The sequence below is a fragment of the Musa acuminata genome, chromosome BXJ2-11, assembly GCF_036884655.1.
Source record: "Musa acuminata AAA Group cultivar baxijiao chromosome BXJ2-11, Cavendish_Baxijiao_AAA, whole genome shotgun sequence".
Lineage (NCBI taxonomy): Eukaryota > Viridiplantae > Streptophyta > Magnoliopsida > Zingiberales > Musaceae > Musa > Musa acuminata.
Window position 1 is genome coordinate 10867146 of NC_088348.1, and position 17202 is coordinate 10884347.

The window sequence follows — 17202 nt, forward strand, 5'->3', positions numbered from 1 at the left end:
AGGTTAGGTTGTACAACGTTTGCTCCAATGACACTAACAAATTGTGCCATATATTATTCCTAAAGTCCAATGTTCTGAAGCACAAAAGTAGTCTGGATTATCCAATGATACAAATGAAATGAAGACACCAATTTAAACTTTAGAAAGACAAAACCTTCACATTAAGCCACATCTAAAAAGGATTTTTATTTGAATTATTCTTTTCTGTAGCTGATAAGAAACACCTCTCTCAACACAAAAAGAAGCTTAAGCAGACATCAAATCTTCCAATATTAGAACTGTGCAGTAATGACAGTACAAAGAACCTTAAGACTGAAGTAGAACACTCTGGATCTAACTTAGACAAAGATAGTTTAGTCATATGACACTGACAGCTCTCATTCATCAACCATTTTGGTAAGCTTAAAAACGGAGTCAATCTAAAACACAGACAACTCAAGGATGCTACAACTCAATAAAGAACTGGACAATTGCAGCATTGATGATAGCAATCATATCTGCAGCATCTCCATGTAGCAAACCAGAAAAGGATTGGACGGGCGCTATCAAAGTCTAATGGCAACGAACCAGACAACAAAGATGAAAATATGTATTAATGAAGCAAAAGGTTGAAAGGAGTGAATAGAGTCCATATTCCATAATCGTATTCCTAATGCACCAAGCAATCTCATCCCTCTGCTGACGAAGCTGAGCAAGTTAGTCAAATATTGGAAGCTCTGGTAAAGGCTAAACCGCCAGGTCCAAAGCACTACCAAATGTCCGACCAACTGCTCCTGTCAAAATAGACAAGCATCTGTCAGTTCATAAATATATTCAGCTCCATCTAGAACAATGTCATTAATGAATAAGCCATCAGGGCTAATTTTAACTCAACAGGGTTGAGAACTCCAGCTGCACCCAGGTTTAATTATATTCACTATGTCAGACTCATCCATAGTTTGGAAAAAAATCCTAAAAGAGGATGAAAGAGAAGCAACAAGTATGTTGAATTCTTTCAGGTGACAGAATAATTTCATCAAACATTTTTTATATGGTTTCTTTTCCATTTGTGCTCGTTGACTCACTCTTGCACTGCATAACACAAGCCCAAAGTTGGTCTAACCATATGTCAACACCCATGTCATGGATCAGTGGCACTTTCAAAACCTTTTTGGCAAGGTACATTGTTACATGTGCCAGCATTGCCAACCAGTATGACTATCCAAAATCCTAAAGAAAACTGATTACCACTTTGGCTTGCACTCAATCTGTTACATTCATAAAATGGATTAATTTCCCAAGTAAAACTATTGACATGAGAATACCAAGTTATAGTTACATTGAAACTTCATTTATTTCAAAATTGAAGCTCTAGCACATGAATATGAGTGTTCTATTCGTCAACCACAGCAAACAGCAAAACTGCTGTCAAATTAGTCCAGAATGATGCTTTGTACAATAAGAAATGGGAACTTACAAATAAGTGCAAGTTAGCCAATTTGTATTTCTCATCTTCACAGCCACAAGCAACCTGACAACCACACAAGCAATCTCAAATAAGTGAACTATCAAGTTAAGATTCACAGATGCTGTTCATTAATGTTTATTAACAGCAAGTCCAATAACTCGTTACAATATTCCAGCTCCTTGAAATGATGATTAATCTTCAGTTTTATAAGTATGACCAATTTCCTTGTTAAATCAAGGACTCTTATTGCTACCTGCGACGAATCAATAAATGTTTCCCTGAAAATTTTTCAATTAATATGACCATTGCCAAGAATTCTGGAGACAAATCTCTCAGGCCTTCTTAATTAACCATTCAGGTCATGTAATTCTTTTCTTGTTCATACTTCACAAATTAAAATGAATACCACGATGCCATTACCTAGCATCCCTCTGATATCATCTTATAAACAAAGTAAAAGCTTGATGGAGACAATTGGCTGAATCCCATGAAACCATTCCATAGAAGTTCACTTATACCTTCTTTCTATTAACTTCGATCTTTGAATGATCCAAATCAATTCTGGCTCTATTGAAACAAAAGATTTTTTTTAATGTGGAAAATATCCATATCAATAATTATGATCTTACATATGGATAATTTCTTACCATCTTGATCATTCGCAACAAAATATTTTCTTTTTGTGTTGGTAAAAAAACATTTTTTTGAAGAGAGGGAGTATTTCACTAATCAAGTCACAGGTATCTGACAAAAACACTTGCCTGCTGGTTTAAGTTCTTGCGTGAATGAAATATTGTCTCATCATCTCCAACAGAATCCTTAAGCCCTTGATAAATGCACCAACAGCTATAACCAGTAGCACCATACTGTTATCACAGTGTTGCAGACCAAAAATCTTCTTGTGGATGTAAAGGACCAGCCAATTGAGTGACTCAGCTGAGTAAACCTACCTTACTTTGGATATGGGTAAGATATGGGTAAAAGGGAGAAGGTTGTGAAGTGACTTTGACATCCACACACCCACTCAGATGAATGAAGGACCAACCTGGGTTTCAATAAGCATTTGCAGGTTATGGAGTACCCATCAAGGGTGCTAGTGCATACCCTAGGATGATCATAATCAGCTGCACCATACATCTTGGCACTGTGGAATGTGTAACCTGCCTGCCATCCAAGTCAACCACTTCATGTCCCATAATTCCTAGTGCCTAACAGAATATATCAGCAAGGACAACTATTTTTCTTTCAAAGCTCCCAAATCTGCACAAAAAGGAATTCTAAAATTTATCATCAGGCACAAAACCTCTCTGTAGCATTTCATCATGGAGACGAAATGCCTCTTTCAAGTTGTCAACTGCAACATGACCATTTATCAAGGTTGTATATGTAGATCCATCAGGTTGGACTCCTCTGCTGACCATTCTTTTAAATACAGAATCAGCCTCTTGCATCTCCCCTTGTTCACAAAATGCACTCAAAATTACATTATATGAGATAACATCAGGTGGCACCCCTTTGTTCTCCATCTTATTGATCAAATGAAGAGCCTTATGCATCTTCTCTTCTTTGACAAATCCATAAATGAGAGTGTTGTACGTAATTATATCAGGAATGACACTATCATCAATCATCTTTTCTAAGAACTTTTCAGCTTTTTTTGCATTGCCAGACCGACAATAACCTTTAATAATCGAATTATATGTCACAACATTAGGTGCAATTCTATTTTCTACCATTTCATCCAGGAACCTAAAGGCTTCTTCCACCTGTCCTTTACTACAGTGGTTGTCTATTAAAATGCTGTAGGTAATGTGATTAGGAAGCATTCCCCTTCGACACGTGTCGTCCCACAACTCATTTACTCTTTCCATATTCCCTTCTTTGCAACAACCATCAATCAAACTATTGTAAGTAACAATGTCTGGTTTCAAATTGCTTTCTAGCATTTTATCAAACAGTCTTAAAGCTTTCTCCACTAAACCACCCTTACAGTATCCATCAATGAGAGTAGTGAAAGTGCAAAAGTCAGGGGAAATTCCTCTTTCTACCATCTCATGAAAAAGTTTATCAGCATCCGACAACCTTTGTTCTTTACATATGCCATTCAAGATTGTATTGTAGGTGACAATATCTGGCAAACAACCATGATCTACCATCTCATCACGCATCTTCAGAGCTTCCGTTATCAAACCAATCCGACAAAATCCACTGATAAGCATAGTGTAGATGACATTGTCTGGAACCAAGCCAATGGTCTTCATGTCCCCAAAATATGCAAGTGCTCGATTCATATCACCTTTCTTCGAAAACAAGTCTATCACAGAGCTAAAGCTTACTATATCAGGAACAAATCCACTACCGACCATCTTATCATAAATCCTCATGGCTTCGCTTGTGTTACCAATCTTACAAAACCCACTGAGAAAAATGTTGAATGTAGAAGCATTCGGCACCAAACCAGCATCCAACATTTCCCCCAGCAATTCTTTTGCTTTGTCATATAGACCATTCTTGCAAAACCCATTCAGAACAGCATTATAAGTCACGACATCAGGCTTTAGTCCATTGTCGCCCATCGAGTTCAGCAATTGCAATGATTCTTCCAAATGCCCAGCGCGGCAGTGTGCATCAATTAAAGTATTATGCGTTACAACATCAGGAAAAATCCCTCTTTTTGCCATCTCCAACAAGAACGAATTTACCTGGTCAAACCTTCTATCCTTGCAGAAGGCATTCACCATGATGTTCAAAGTGTAGATATTCGGATGGACCCCCATTTCGACGATCTCACCATAGATGTCCCTCGCCATGTCGACCCAATCCATCCGGACCAATCCAGCAAGGAGCAAATTGCAGGCGTTGACGGAGACAAAGAGGCCCCGGGCCTTCAACAAGCGGAACGCCTCCGCTGCCTCCCTCGGCTTCCTCGCCTGCACGTAGGTGCGGATCAAGAGGTCGAACACGGCCGAGCCGGGGCCCTCGCAGCAGTCGTAGCTGGTGGCCAGCGCAGCGACGACCTCCGCACGGGAGGCACTACGCCGGCGGACCAGCCGGAGGACGAGGGCCTGGGCCTCGGCGATGCGGCGATTGCGGACGAAGTAGTGGATCATGGTGCCGAGGGTCTCGGCGGGAAGCCTGAGGCCGGGCTCGCGACGAAGCCGGCGGAGCTGAAGCGAGAGAGGAGGCTCCAGGAGCGAAGGTGCGGGCGGAGGCCGTTCGGGAGATGTTCGCAGGCGAGCCGGGCTCGGACAAGGGCTCGCGCAGATGGAGCAGTAGAGGCGGGACATGAAGGTGGGCGGAGGGAGGCGGCGACATGGCGAAGCGGGGGCCGGCTGCGTAATTGGTGGTGAGGACGAGAAGAGGGAGGATAGACGCGTCGGAGTGGAGGAGGTGGCGGTAGTGACGGCTTTGATTTGGATCGAGGGCTTCATGAGAGGAGAGAGAGAGAGAGCGTACCAAGCGTCTCGTCTTGTGCGTCAACCTGAGACCTATATATGGGCTTAAGCCTGGCTATCCTTATGGGCTTGCAATGGAAATATAATGGACTGGCTTTCTTTCGATACTTGGACTAGATTCCGGTTGGGTCACGACAACCAAGTTGAGTGCAATAAGCTTCAATTATCACGTCCCCATATCCATTCGTTCTTATCTCGAACCAAACTCACCTGTCATTAATGATTAAAGATTAATGAATAATTACTTTTATCAAGAACATTAGCCAATGATTCACAGAAACTGTTTATATGATTGCAAGGATAAGACTATACACAAAAGTGTAAAAGATTTTTCACATCATGATAATACAAAAACATTGCCAAAGACGAACAATTGAATCGTATACAGAATAATTGTGTTGAGCAAATTTGTTTCCTTTTTTTCACATAAAGTCTTATTTTATGATATTACAGCAGGAGTCATCCCCTGATCCCATAGTGCATCTTGATCACTAATATACATTGTCTCATTAAAGCTATCAGAGATGATTTCCTAAACCAACAACATCAAGTTTATATCTTTAAAGAAAAAGTGAAGGATCATGTCTGCATCTTCCGTCATGAAGTTGCGAAAACCTGGCAAGTCAGTAAGAGAGCAAATTGTTGAGAAATGTGAGGTGAAATAAGTTGGAAGAACAAGAGTGGAGGGGAGAAGGCTCACCAGTATTAGACCAAGAAAATTCATATTACTACCAGGGAGTTTTGCCTGTAGGGGAAGAATCATGCCTTTCCATCTTCTCCATGAGAGGTCCCATGTCATGAATAAATTTTACAGACTGAGAGAGTCGATTTAGAAGGTTAAACAGTGCGACGACTTCATTTCGTTGCAGCTGCAGCTAAATTTCCAATAAGCTGACATCAGAACACATTAGGAAAGTACCTTGATATCTATCTTCAGATACTTCGGAACATTTCATAAGGTAAAGAGAGAAAGACATATCAGGAAAAAAAATAGTTAAAAAAGAATTGTTTTGAGTGAATATATGGATTATTTCTTAAAGTTCAATTTACCATTTTGTTTTCGATTTATTTTCTATAGATTGACTCTTCCAAGACTCATACTATGGAAGCCACATATGCTGACCCACACGCTTTTCCAAGTTTAAGCTTCCGCCATGACTACTAGTATCAAATAATCAGACAATAGTAGTATGACTAGCTTCTCTCATGAAAAGATTCAAGAACCTAAAAGAATATATCTCAACTGTCAAGTTGCCAAACACAATAGTATAGGTTACCTTTAAAGAGATATAATTCATGTTTTTCAAGATGTTTAAACATATGCTTTAGAAATAAGAAGGCCGAAAGATAAAGAATAAACCAGTCATCACATAAGTCAATAGCAACCACGAGTAAGATCTAAAAATCATAAATATTAAATATAGATTCAACCACTGAGAGGATGCAGAAGATAATTCTTTTAGTTCAAGAAGAAAACAAACATATAAGCAAACAAACAGGAGAAAGAAATGTCATGGGGTTGAAGCTTCTAGAAAACCTTATATACACACAGACAAACAAATTAGATAAGTAAAAGTTGGCGAATAAAGGAAAGTAGCATACTGTCTTGTTTACATTGTTTTTGCCATCAACAAAGAATAGAACGTTCAAAGCTGTTGCTAGACCATTGACTTGAAGTTTTCCCCACAATCGGCATTTCTCACATCCCACACAGTTCATGATTGCACTGCAGCACAAAATAATTTGTTTAATTTAACAAGCAAGTCCTCATGGTTAACATGTCAAATTTGCAATGCAAACCTGATGTTTCTGAATTGGTTCTGAATCTGCTGCAGAAGATCAGGCCCATTTTGACCTTGCCAGATATTGACTTCATCAAAAGGTACCGGACAAGCAGATAGAAGTTTGTTATTGTAGAGTAGCTGTCTCATCAATGACTGAGTTTTCAAATCTTCCACATGATTGCCAGTGTTGTATTCAGCTTGTTCCAAGTAATCTGCAGCCTGAAGCATCATAAACACATGAACTAATCTCTCTAAATATGGATCATTTAATTCCGATATTGCAGCAAAATGAGATTGACTTACCTTTGTCACTGCCCGCAAAACAAAGAGAAATATAAAATACAAATTTCTGACCCGATCTGGGTGTTTCCATACTCGATCATAAAGCATCTGAACATTTTGCCCCCACTGGGTTCATTCAGAAGAATGAACATTAGAGATTCATGGCTAATAAAAAGCATATTAAGAAAAATGGTTTTCTTTTCTAGCTAACTTATCGTGAAAGGAAGTGTAAACAAAGATACCAAATTGGCAGATGAATCAAGGAGATACTCAGATGCTATGTGAACTGAAATTGAAGAATGCAACCCAGAGATTAATTTGTACATCACTTTCTTCTCATTGCACCATTCTTCAGAAGGATCTGGAAAAGAAAATTTTTGAGATAAAAAATATAGTACTAGCTAAAACTTATTTCAGTATGTAAACATTTTAACCAAAACTGAGCAATGCAACAAATTAGTTGATGAAAAATATGCATTCTCATGTTATATACAGAGAATTATCTAATTCATGAGAGTTTCTTCAGAAGCTTAAAATTTTTATAGAAGTTGAGGAATTCCCTAATTCAAGCAATTATTAAAGTTGAGTATGTACAGAAAAATAATGAAAAAAGGACTCGTAACTAATATCAGACAGAACATGATAAGTTCTACTTTATCTCGGTGTTAGCAAAATAAGATAACATTACAAAAATGCCAGGATACAGAGAAAAAAAGAGGACAGATGACTAACATTGTGGACAATTTTCCTTGTAAACAGTAGTCCATATCCTTTGAGCTGATGGACCTGCATAACCAGTGTATCTCTCAGGGTTCAGCTGGAGATTCACATATGTCATAGCTGCTGCAGAAAAATGCAATGCACCAACCAGATTCAAGTTCACAAAGTCAAATACCATGGAGGAGAACAACAACATCTAAAACAAAATGAAGTTAAGAGTAAACCAGAGCTGGTGGGTACCATCATCAGTTTCATCATCATATGTCCAAGGATTGTCAATCTGGATCCATCCTTTGAAAATTGTATCATCAAGGGTCCTATCCACAGCAGCCTGTGGTTTTCCCTCCTGACAAATCACATCGTCAGCAGAAAACAATCTGGATGATTTCTTAAAGGGCTCTGGAAACTCGCTTTCTGGACACTCGCATACAGTACAATCTCGGAGATAGCACATCCCATCATCAGGTCAGAATGGGCAATCGCACCACAATTTAACCTATCAAACCACCAATAAAACAACTTATTGAAGAAACAAGATTCAAGTTGCAAAACTTGAAGATATCGAAGTAGGGCATAACAACATTTTCCTCGGAAAAAAAGTACAGATGTAGAAAGTGATCAAAGAAAGATACTAGAAATATGAGGTCAAAGCTCGTCTACCAAATTAGACATCAGCAGTTTTGGTTGAAAAACGGTTTCCTATTATGCTCAGATCTAAGTGCAAAAATAGGAATCCATTTTGTTCATTCAAATAGCCAAAGAAGTTAATTACAACATCTAACAAGCAAAATGAAATCAAATGTGCATTTTATACTAATTAGCTACATAAGTTTTCTTATAAATTTTGGTATAAGAAAATGGAGATACAAAATGTTGTCAAATTACTGCAAAATTGAGTATATCTGCCACAAATTAGTTCCGTACCAAAGTATACCAGTGTTCTTTAGGCAATGTATGCAAAGGAAGAAGGTTATAGAAATCCCAAGTTGCATAGGAAACCTATAAAAGCACGATGCACCATTTTAACGAAATTTATCAACAGAGATAACTGAACTATATTGATGCATCTAAGGACCAGTTAGTGATATCCTTCCAATGCGGGGTTAGATGTGTCATGCAATTCCAATAAACAGTAGGTTTACCCACAAAATCAGCCTCCAATCTGTAACTACATCAGATATCCATCAATAATATCCAGGATAAGGCAGAAAAAGAAACAGAAGGATTATACAACAGTTAGGAATTCGGTGGAATATGCCTAATACAAGCCTAGTAACACTATGAGAAAGGTGAAAGCATGACTAAATAAAGCAAGTGGATAACAAGTATAGGAAAGCATGAAAGGAGGATGAAAGACAATTGTCTCATGAATACTATAGAGCTGTGTCGACTGGTGCTTGGCAACATCCATTTAAAGCTAATGCTTATAAGGTAGCTACAAGTCAAATTGTTGCAACCTTGACAACAATACATTGAAGAAAAAAAAATCTTTGAATGCCAAGAGAGATGAGTTTAATTTAGTGATTTAAAAAGCGCTAGATGATAAAAAGCGTCAAGGTCCAAAAACGCCCGAGACGCTAGGCGCTCGCCCGAGCGAAGCGAAGCGCTAAAATATTAAAATATATAATATAATTAATAAATATAATTATTTAACAGTATTAAAATTAAAATAATATATTATTAATCTAATAAATACAAATACTATTATTAGTATACTGTTAACAGTATACAAAAGGAGAAGAAGGAAGAGGAGTGTAAGGGGGTACTGACTGAGAAAAGAGGAAGCGGTAGCGGTAGCGAGAGTGGGAGTGTAAGGAGGCAACTGTCATGGATTTAGCTGGTTTTACCTAAGTTGTGTGGCACCCTTGCGTGTCCGTCCGTATAGATCAACCTCCCCGAAGCCTTCCATGGTCCCTTAGGACCTACAAAAGAGAAAACGGGTTAGAGAGAACGCCTCACTCGGGATCCACAAGCAAACATTCCAGGAAACACTTCATAGACAATGCAAATTACAAACAGACTTTACAAGCTCTGAATAGTTACACAACAAAGGGTCAAAATGGTCCACTACAGACCAAAAATCTCTCACAAGTGTCCACATGACACAACCTTTATTTACAAGCCTAAAGCGGCCACCAAACCCAACTAAAATGGGACTATTAAGCCTTCGACCGTCCCTCTACATGTTGTGCAAAGCATGAACATACCAAAAGACACGGACATACATAAGCATTACATCAAACATCCTGTTTAGAAGTTTGTCCGTGACATTCTCCCCCACTTATTCCTTCGACGTCCTCGTCGAAGCCTTTGCCGACACTGCAACTTCTTACCTTTGCTGAGTCTTTAATCTTCTGCTCCAACTGCAATGCGCCTCCTGGCTCCCAGCTGCTCTCCGTTGTTGATTTTGAGTAGTCGAACATTTGATCCGTCATGCTGCTTCAACTCGCCAATGACTCCGACTCTAGTGTGGGGTTGGCTGAGTTATGTTGATCTCTGTTGGTTCTTGCGGATCCTCCAGATGAAGGAAAAGATCATCCTTACTATGCGACAGTCTCTCAAATGCCTCATGTTGCTTGAACTGGGTGGATGCTTGTTGGAGCTTTAACGAGCATTGTCTCGCAAACTTCTGAAGTTTTGGGTCCTTCCTCCACAAAATTTGCCCATTGACTCTTCTTTCACTTAGTTATCACTTCCAAGTAGGTTCGCATCACTTCCTCTTTCAATTGGCATTTCGTTGGGAAATGAAGCGGACAATCTACTCTCAGTAGCACTGATCACCGTTGGTGAGGATTTGACAACTATTGCTTTCCATTATCTTCAAAGGGTCTTTGAACCTGTGCAGAGCTCCTCTGCTGGATAGATAAGAGAATTGGGGTACTCGGTTTCGCCCATTCTCTTAAGAGTTGAGAAGGCAAAGGTTACTCAACTTCGTCTGCTTCGTCGAGGTTGTACTCCATGCATCGAGTTGGTTACTGGCCTTCGCCTACTCTTTGCTCACACTTCTGAAGCACTTGAAGTGTTTGCACTCCTTGTGTTGAGTTAGTTATTGTGATTCACTTTCTCAATGCCATCGAACTTCTGGAATGCAAGAAGTTTTCACCCCAACTTGGAGTAATTCTCTAATAGATTTGGTCGCCTCTAGGATTGTACCGTCTTCTCCATCAACCTTGCCACCTACTCCATTGAGTAGCAAAGGTACAGCATCGCGTACTGCCTGCTTCGTTCCTTGGTCGTGCACTCTTGCATGACCCGAAGTCCTTCACTTTCGGCTATCTTAATGAGAAGCTCGTTGACACCGGTCTTACGAAGTTCCTTGGCCTCTGCCCTTCAACCTTGTCTCGGTACTTGGAGTTTGCCTCTGCATGCTCCACCTTCTCGGCCCCTTTCACGACCAAGCGCTCTCCCTCCATGAGAGCAAGGGATCAATGACTTTCACAAAAGTCCCACCTCTGTGGTACCATGGCGCTGCCATGCCCATGACCCTACTATCCGTCGCCTCGCATCTGCATCCCTTTTCTTCACGATCAGTAGATATGTCTCTATGGCACTCCTCCGAGTACACCTCAATTCTAACTGATGCTTGATTTTGGGTAGCTAAGTCCCTCTGAACTCGTCGTCGCTTCCTCGCTCCTTTCGACCCCCTACTTCAACACCTCTGTGTTCTCCAAGCAGCTCCCTTTGGTCGATGGAAAGACAGACTACAACTCTCATACATGGCCTCTGCCATCACGTTATAGGATTTACACCGATTCTGTCCTCCTTAGCTTCCTTGATAGCAACGTTCGCTTACTCGACCTTGTCCTCTGACTTGTCGGGTCCCTTAAGCGAATATGGGCTCTGGAGCAGTCCAACTCTCCAGCTGCTTCGATCATACCTCTGCATGATCAAGTCCCTCCCATAGGACTCACTGGTACATGCATTCAAACTTTTTCCTTGGTGGAACACAGCCCCCATATACTGATGACCAAGGCTTTCATCCGATGCAAAATTTGATACACGTATAGAAGACTCGCCTCTACGGTACCATGGCCTTCACTCCTTGAATCCATAGCCCTACTTGCCGTCGTGTTGTTCACCGAAGTACAGCTTCCAATAGCTCCCGATCATACCTCCATATGATATAGTCCCTCACGGGACTATGTCGTGTGTATCACATTGCCACGAACCGTTCCACCACGATCCGCTGCACCATGTCGCCTCCTGGTGACATCTCTATTGCATTCTGATCCTTGTGGGATGAACTCGGATTGTGATCCCTCCATGTGTGGCCTCTGTTAATACATCGTAGGGTCTCTTTCACCTTCGATTTTATTCGCTCCTTTGGCAATCAACCTTCATCCACCCACTCTTGGGTCACACCTAGATGAAGCACCGCTCTAGGACAGTCCATCGCCTAGTAGCTCCCGAAGTCCACCGACTTCGCTGAAAATGGTGCACCATTGTCTGAATCCCGGGCCTTTTCCCCTACCAGCACAATCTCCGCTGCGCACCGCTTCCTGCCTAGCAACTTGACTGGCAACACTGTGGCATATTGTTCAAGGCCTTCTGAACCCAACTTCGCCTCCGCAAGTTGAGTCGCCTTAGTTCCTCCATCAAATGCTTCTCCGAGGTAAGGTGCATATACCCAGAAACTCCCTTCGTCCTTGGCACTGTGCAAGATGAGTCTGCTCCGTCAAAATGAAGGACCTATGGAACAATATGATCCTGCTCTTGCCTCTGCAAGAGTTCATGTCCTTGACCTCTGTCCAAGGAAAGAATTGTGCCTCCGCTCCATGTTCCATCTTCTATGCTGGCTCTCTTCATGCGGCTTGGGTACTTCACCAAGTTACACCCAAGTTACTCCGCTCCTCTTTTTTGCATTGAGTTGATGGTGGCCCTCGCGCCCACCATTCCATGGGTCAGCCATCCCTTGAGTCCGATCTCCATATCGACTTCAAGTGTGCCTTCATTTGTGTTGCTTTGGGTCGCTCCCCCACTTAATCTCGCAATGCATCCACCAATGCATTCTCTCAAGCGAGATCATGCGACGACTCCTCGCCGCTTGCTCGGTCCATTGAGCTTCGTGTAGTTGTTGTTTGTTGAGGTACTCCTCCTCAACATGTGCGGTCTGTCCCACATAATTCTCCCTCTAGAGAGCCGGGACTTATCCCTCCTAGATAATTATCTCGTTGGAGCAACATCTCTCTTCATTTCGGAGACCACCATCCCCTTGGACTACTCCGATTTGCTAAACAAACTGTACATTGTTCTGCCTCCTGTAAACGCACTTGCTAGATTGCAACTCCACGTCAATATAGCCCCCGCTGTACCACTCAAGGCCTAGCAACATGCTGAACTCGTTGCACACTTCAGCCTCCTACGGACGTATCCTTCACATGCCGAAGAGAAAGTTTCAATGCTCCATAGCGCCGAGTTTCAGTCGCCTTAGGATGGCCGCGAACATTCCATCGTCCGCATACAAGCCCATACATGAGTACCGAATTCTTCGAGTTAGCAATTTCCCTCACTTCTGTGAGCTTTGCACAACTTTTTCGGTCGCTGAGCAACTCATTCTACCTTGCATATCCTCATCCTTTACCACACGCCTCGCTTGCCTTGAGCACCATCAAGTATAGTTGTCAACGTTGAGCCATAGCTCAAACTCAGCCATCCCAACCATTGTGCACTCTGCATACTTCCAAGCTTGCATGTTCTCGTGGTGCCTCTTGCGTAAAGGGTTGGCCATTCCTCTGAATGTCAATCTCAGATGTCCGCTCGTCCGAGCGACTCCTTTTCCCTATATCTCCATGCCCATTTTTCCCCCAAACGGTCGCGCGTGTGCTGACTGCCCTCAACGCAACCCGGCTAGGTCCCCCACGTTTGCATGCCAAGTGTTTCTATGAGTGCTTGTCCCGTTCTGATACCATCTGTCACGGACTTATCTAGTTTTGCCTAAGTCGTGCGGCACCCTTGTGTGTCCGTCCGCATAGGTCAGCCTCCCCGAAGCCTCCCATGGTCCCTTAGGACCTACAAAAGAGAAAACGGGTTAGAGAGAACGCCTCACTCGGGATCCACAAGCAAACATTCCAGGAAACACTTCATAGACAATGCAAATCACAAGCAGACTTTACATGCTCTGAATAGTTGCACAACAAAGGGTCAAAATGGTTTACTACAGATCGAAAATCTCTCACAAGTGTCCACATGACACAACCTTTATTTACAAGCCTAAAGCGGCCACCAAATCCAACTAAAATGGGACTATTAAGCCTTCGGTCGTCCCTCTACAAGTTGTGCAAAGCATGAACATACCAAAAGACACAGACATACATAAGCATTACATCAAACATCTTGTTTAGAAGTTTGTCCGTAACACAGCGACAGCGGGAGCGGGAGCGGCGACAACGGCAATAGTGGCAGCGGGAGCGGGAGTAGCGAGCGGCGACAGTGGCAGTGGCGAGCAGCGACAACGACAGCGGCAGCGGGAGCAGGAGCGGCGAGCAGCGGGAGCGGGGAGCGGCAACAGCGGTAATGAGTAGCGACAGCGGCGTGCAGCAGGAGCGAGAGCAACAGCGGCAACGAGCAGGGTTAGGGTTGGGCAACGACAGCTGGTATCGATTTTAGTTGGTTCGATTGAACCAACTAAAGCACTGGAGACCGGACTAGACCTAAAATCCTGGTTCGGTCGCCTGGTTTAACCCAGGCGCTCGCCCAAAGCGCCCAGCGCCTAGGCTCGGGCGAGCGCCTGGAAGTGAAGCGAGGCGCTCGGGCCTCGCCTCGCCTCGCCCGAGCGCCTAGGCAAGCGCCCGAGCACCTTTTTAAATCATTGGTTTAATTCAAAAGAAATTATAGCCTGCAATGAAATTTGTGGCAAGTTTCAATTAAAAAACTCATAATCCATGATAAGGTGAAAGATTTCACTAATACGGAAGAAAGGAAAAACCACCAAATACGTTTGCAAGGAGTGGTAATTGAATTCTCAAAGCAGAAAACCAACAAAGACTTGGTTATTCAATGAGAATGGGCATTATGATCCGACCCAGAGCATAATGAAGGCTCCACAATTTTTAGTCCTGACGACATGTAATTATGCTTAAGACATGGTGTTCTTCCTTTTGAATTAACATCACACATCTCATAAAGCAGCAACAGAACTAGTAATGTAGTTTCATTAGCACTTACGTATTGTTGTTGTCATGGATCAATAGCCACGATCCAGCCGGTTTAACAGACCCATTCACCTCGTTGAGTATGTACTAACATAACACAAAATCAAATTTAACAGACCCATTCACTTTGTTGAGTATGTACCAACATACTAACAAAATCAAATCATACACGTGAGATTCATCCAATGTTGACTTCATATTATGATGTGCTCTGTAGCCCCATCCATAAGTAATTCCATTTGGTCGAGCCCCTAACCCTATCAAACAATAGATCGACTCCTCTATTATTTGTCACGATCCAACCCGATGAGATAAGTAACCTATTAAATATGGTGATTCCGACCCAAAATGCACAAGCCAATTCATACTTTCACCCATTTCTGACATGGGACTAACCCAGGACGTTATATCAACCCTCACAACTCCAAGGGATCGGACCAAGAAATAAATGTACCTTGAAATAACGAAAGAAGGGAGTCTTCACGAGATCCTGTAGTATCGGATGCAGCACCTGCGCGTTCAGCGAATTCGCTGTCTCGTAATCGCAGCAACAATCCTCCACCAAGCCTGTGTAGCTTCTCGATCCCTACGACACCGTCGTCTCACACCAAATCAGCCCCAGTTGCAACAGAAGCCACCACAACCCACCAAAAGCCGACCTCCAACAGGGAAACATACCGGGGGGCATTAGCATGAATTGGTAACGGAGGCAGGGATCTCGAGGGCGTTCCTGGAGCCGACGAAGATCGCGAGCGCGACGGCGGTCAGGGCTCCGGCAGCCGCCCAGGCCCATCGCCGGCGGCTCTTCGCGCCCCCGCCATCGCCAGCGAAGGTGGCCTCGCCCCTTCCCATCTGAACTCAAATTGCTGCTGCTGATGACGATCTCGCGGAAGGAGGACGAGAGGATGGAAAACATCGCGCGTGGTACCGATCGAGAGGGCGTATATATGCATAGCAGAAGAGTCGATACAGATGGAGGAGGAAAACGACGGCGGAGGTGTTGGGTTTTCCGAATTGCTCCGAGTGGAAGTCGTCGAGGGAGAAAGGAGGCCGGGGGAGAGACTGAAAACCGGTGGCGGAGCAATCACAGTTTTCGTTTTGGAGGGCCCGAGGTCCGTTTAGGCGAATTTTAGGAAAAAGACCCTCTATTTCGATACTTTTCAAACAGAATCCCTTTTTATAATTTTCCGCATATTACTTCTCTTTTTCGTTATTTCAATATTATATTCATCTTCTATTTCTTTAGTCGATTATTTGTTGGTCTGATTCCGATTCAAGACATTGGAAAAGACATTATATGCCTTTTTTAAATAATAATTACTTATACACATATATTAAAAAATACATTTAAATATATATTAAAGAATCTTAAAAAAAGAATATTCTAGAAAGCATAAAAAGACTATCTCTAAATATTAAAAGGTAATATTTTTTGGTTTTAGGGTACTTTACTGTTCGGTTTAAAAACTTAAGATTTAGCAATTACACTATGTATTAAAGCCAATATAACTATCTCACTCTTGGGCTTATCTTAATCAAGGTGTATATTAACTACATCTATATCACGAACGTCGATCTCACAGAATTTGAGTAAAATTTAATCAAGTTACGATCAATTATAAGAATACTTGGAAACAATATAAGTACATTAATCAATCCTAAGTGTTTCTGTCCAAAAATATACCCCCAAATCTCCCTCTCAATAAGAATCTTGTAGAACATGAATAAATTTCCATCCGATCTAACTCAATTACATCAATTTTTTAATCTTATTTTCGAGTTTCTTTATGCAAAATATACTCAAATAACCTATTCATCATAAAGATTCTAATCATAAAAGACAGATAAAATTCCAGTATAAAAAACTCAGGACTGAATCGATACACTGTTTTTATAAATTAATCTATCATATGCAACACAAAAAAACTTAGAATTGCTTAGGAGCGACACATGCTTTTTCAATTAATTTTAAGTATATATTCTCTCCAAAATAGAAGTTTAGTGTGTGAAAACAAGAAAACTTAACACAATGAAAAAGAAAGGAAATAAAAATCAATGAAGTAATAAAGAAAACTAAAATATTTTAAAGTTCATTGGTGTAATTTATTGAAGGAATACTAATATGAGCAAGATGAATGTACGATCTAAATATTTGGAGGATGTAAAATTTAAATATTTGACTGGATGTATCAAATTTTAAAATGTTAACTATGATACATTTAAACTTTGAAAGGTAGATAAATAATTCCGTTTTATCTTACATTGGCATATATATTAAATCTAAACAATGTTCTCATCATAAACCACTAACAAGATATGAACTAGCCCCATTAAATGCACCGAGGATCTTATTTTAAATTTGG

The 17202-nt window shown here is 41.5% G+C and overlaps 1 protein-coding gene and 1 pseudogene across 2 annotated transcripts; both read right to left on the reverse strand.

Annotated features, from left to right (window-relative positions):
* Positions 1–242: 242 nt before the first annotated feature.
* On the reverse strand, positions 243–5067 carry LOC103972771 (pentatricopeptide repeat-containing protein At5g01110-like). Of its 2 annotated transcripts, XM_065134530.1 has the most exons (4): positions 2398–5067; positions 2209–2293; positions 1457–1510; positions 243–773 (listed from the first exon to the last, which is right to left on the reverse strand). In XM_065134530.1, exon 1 carries the CDS (start codon positions 4876–4878, stop codon positions 2725–2727), a length of 2154 nt encoding a protein of 717 aa, XP_064990602.1. In that variant the 5' UTR covers positions 4879–5067; the 3' UTR covers positions 243–773; positions 1457–1510; positions 2209–2293; positions 2398–2724. The 2 variants fall into 2 exon arrangements, with proteins under 2 accessions (XP_064990602.1, XP_064990601.1); XM_065134529.1 differs by having other exon boundaries at positions 2209–5067.
* A 175-nt stretch (positions 5068–5242) lies between these two features.
* On the reverse strand, positions 5243–15943 carry LOC103972770 (endoplasmic reticulum oxidoreductin-1-like; annotated as a pseudogene).
* Positions 15944–17202: the final 1259 nt, after the last annotated feature.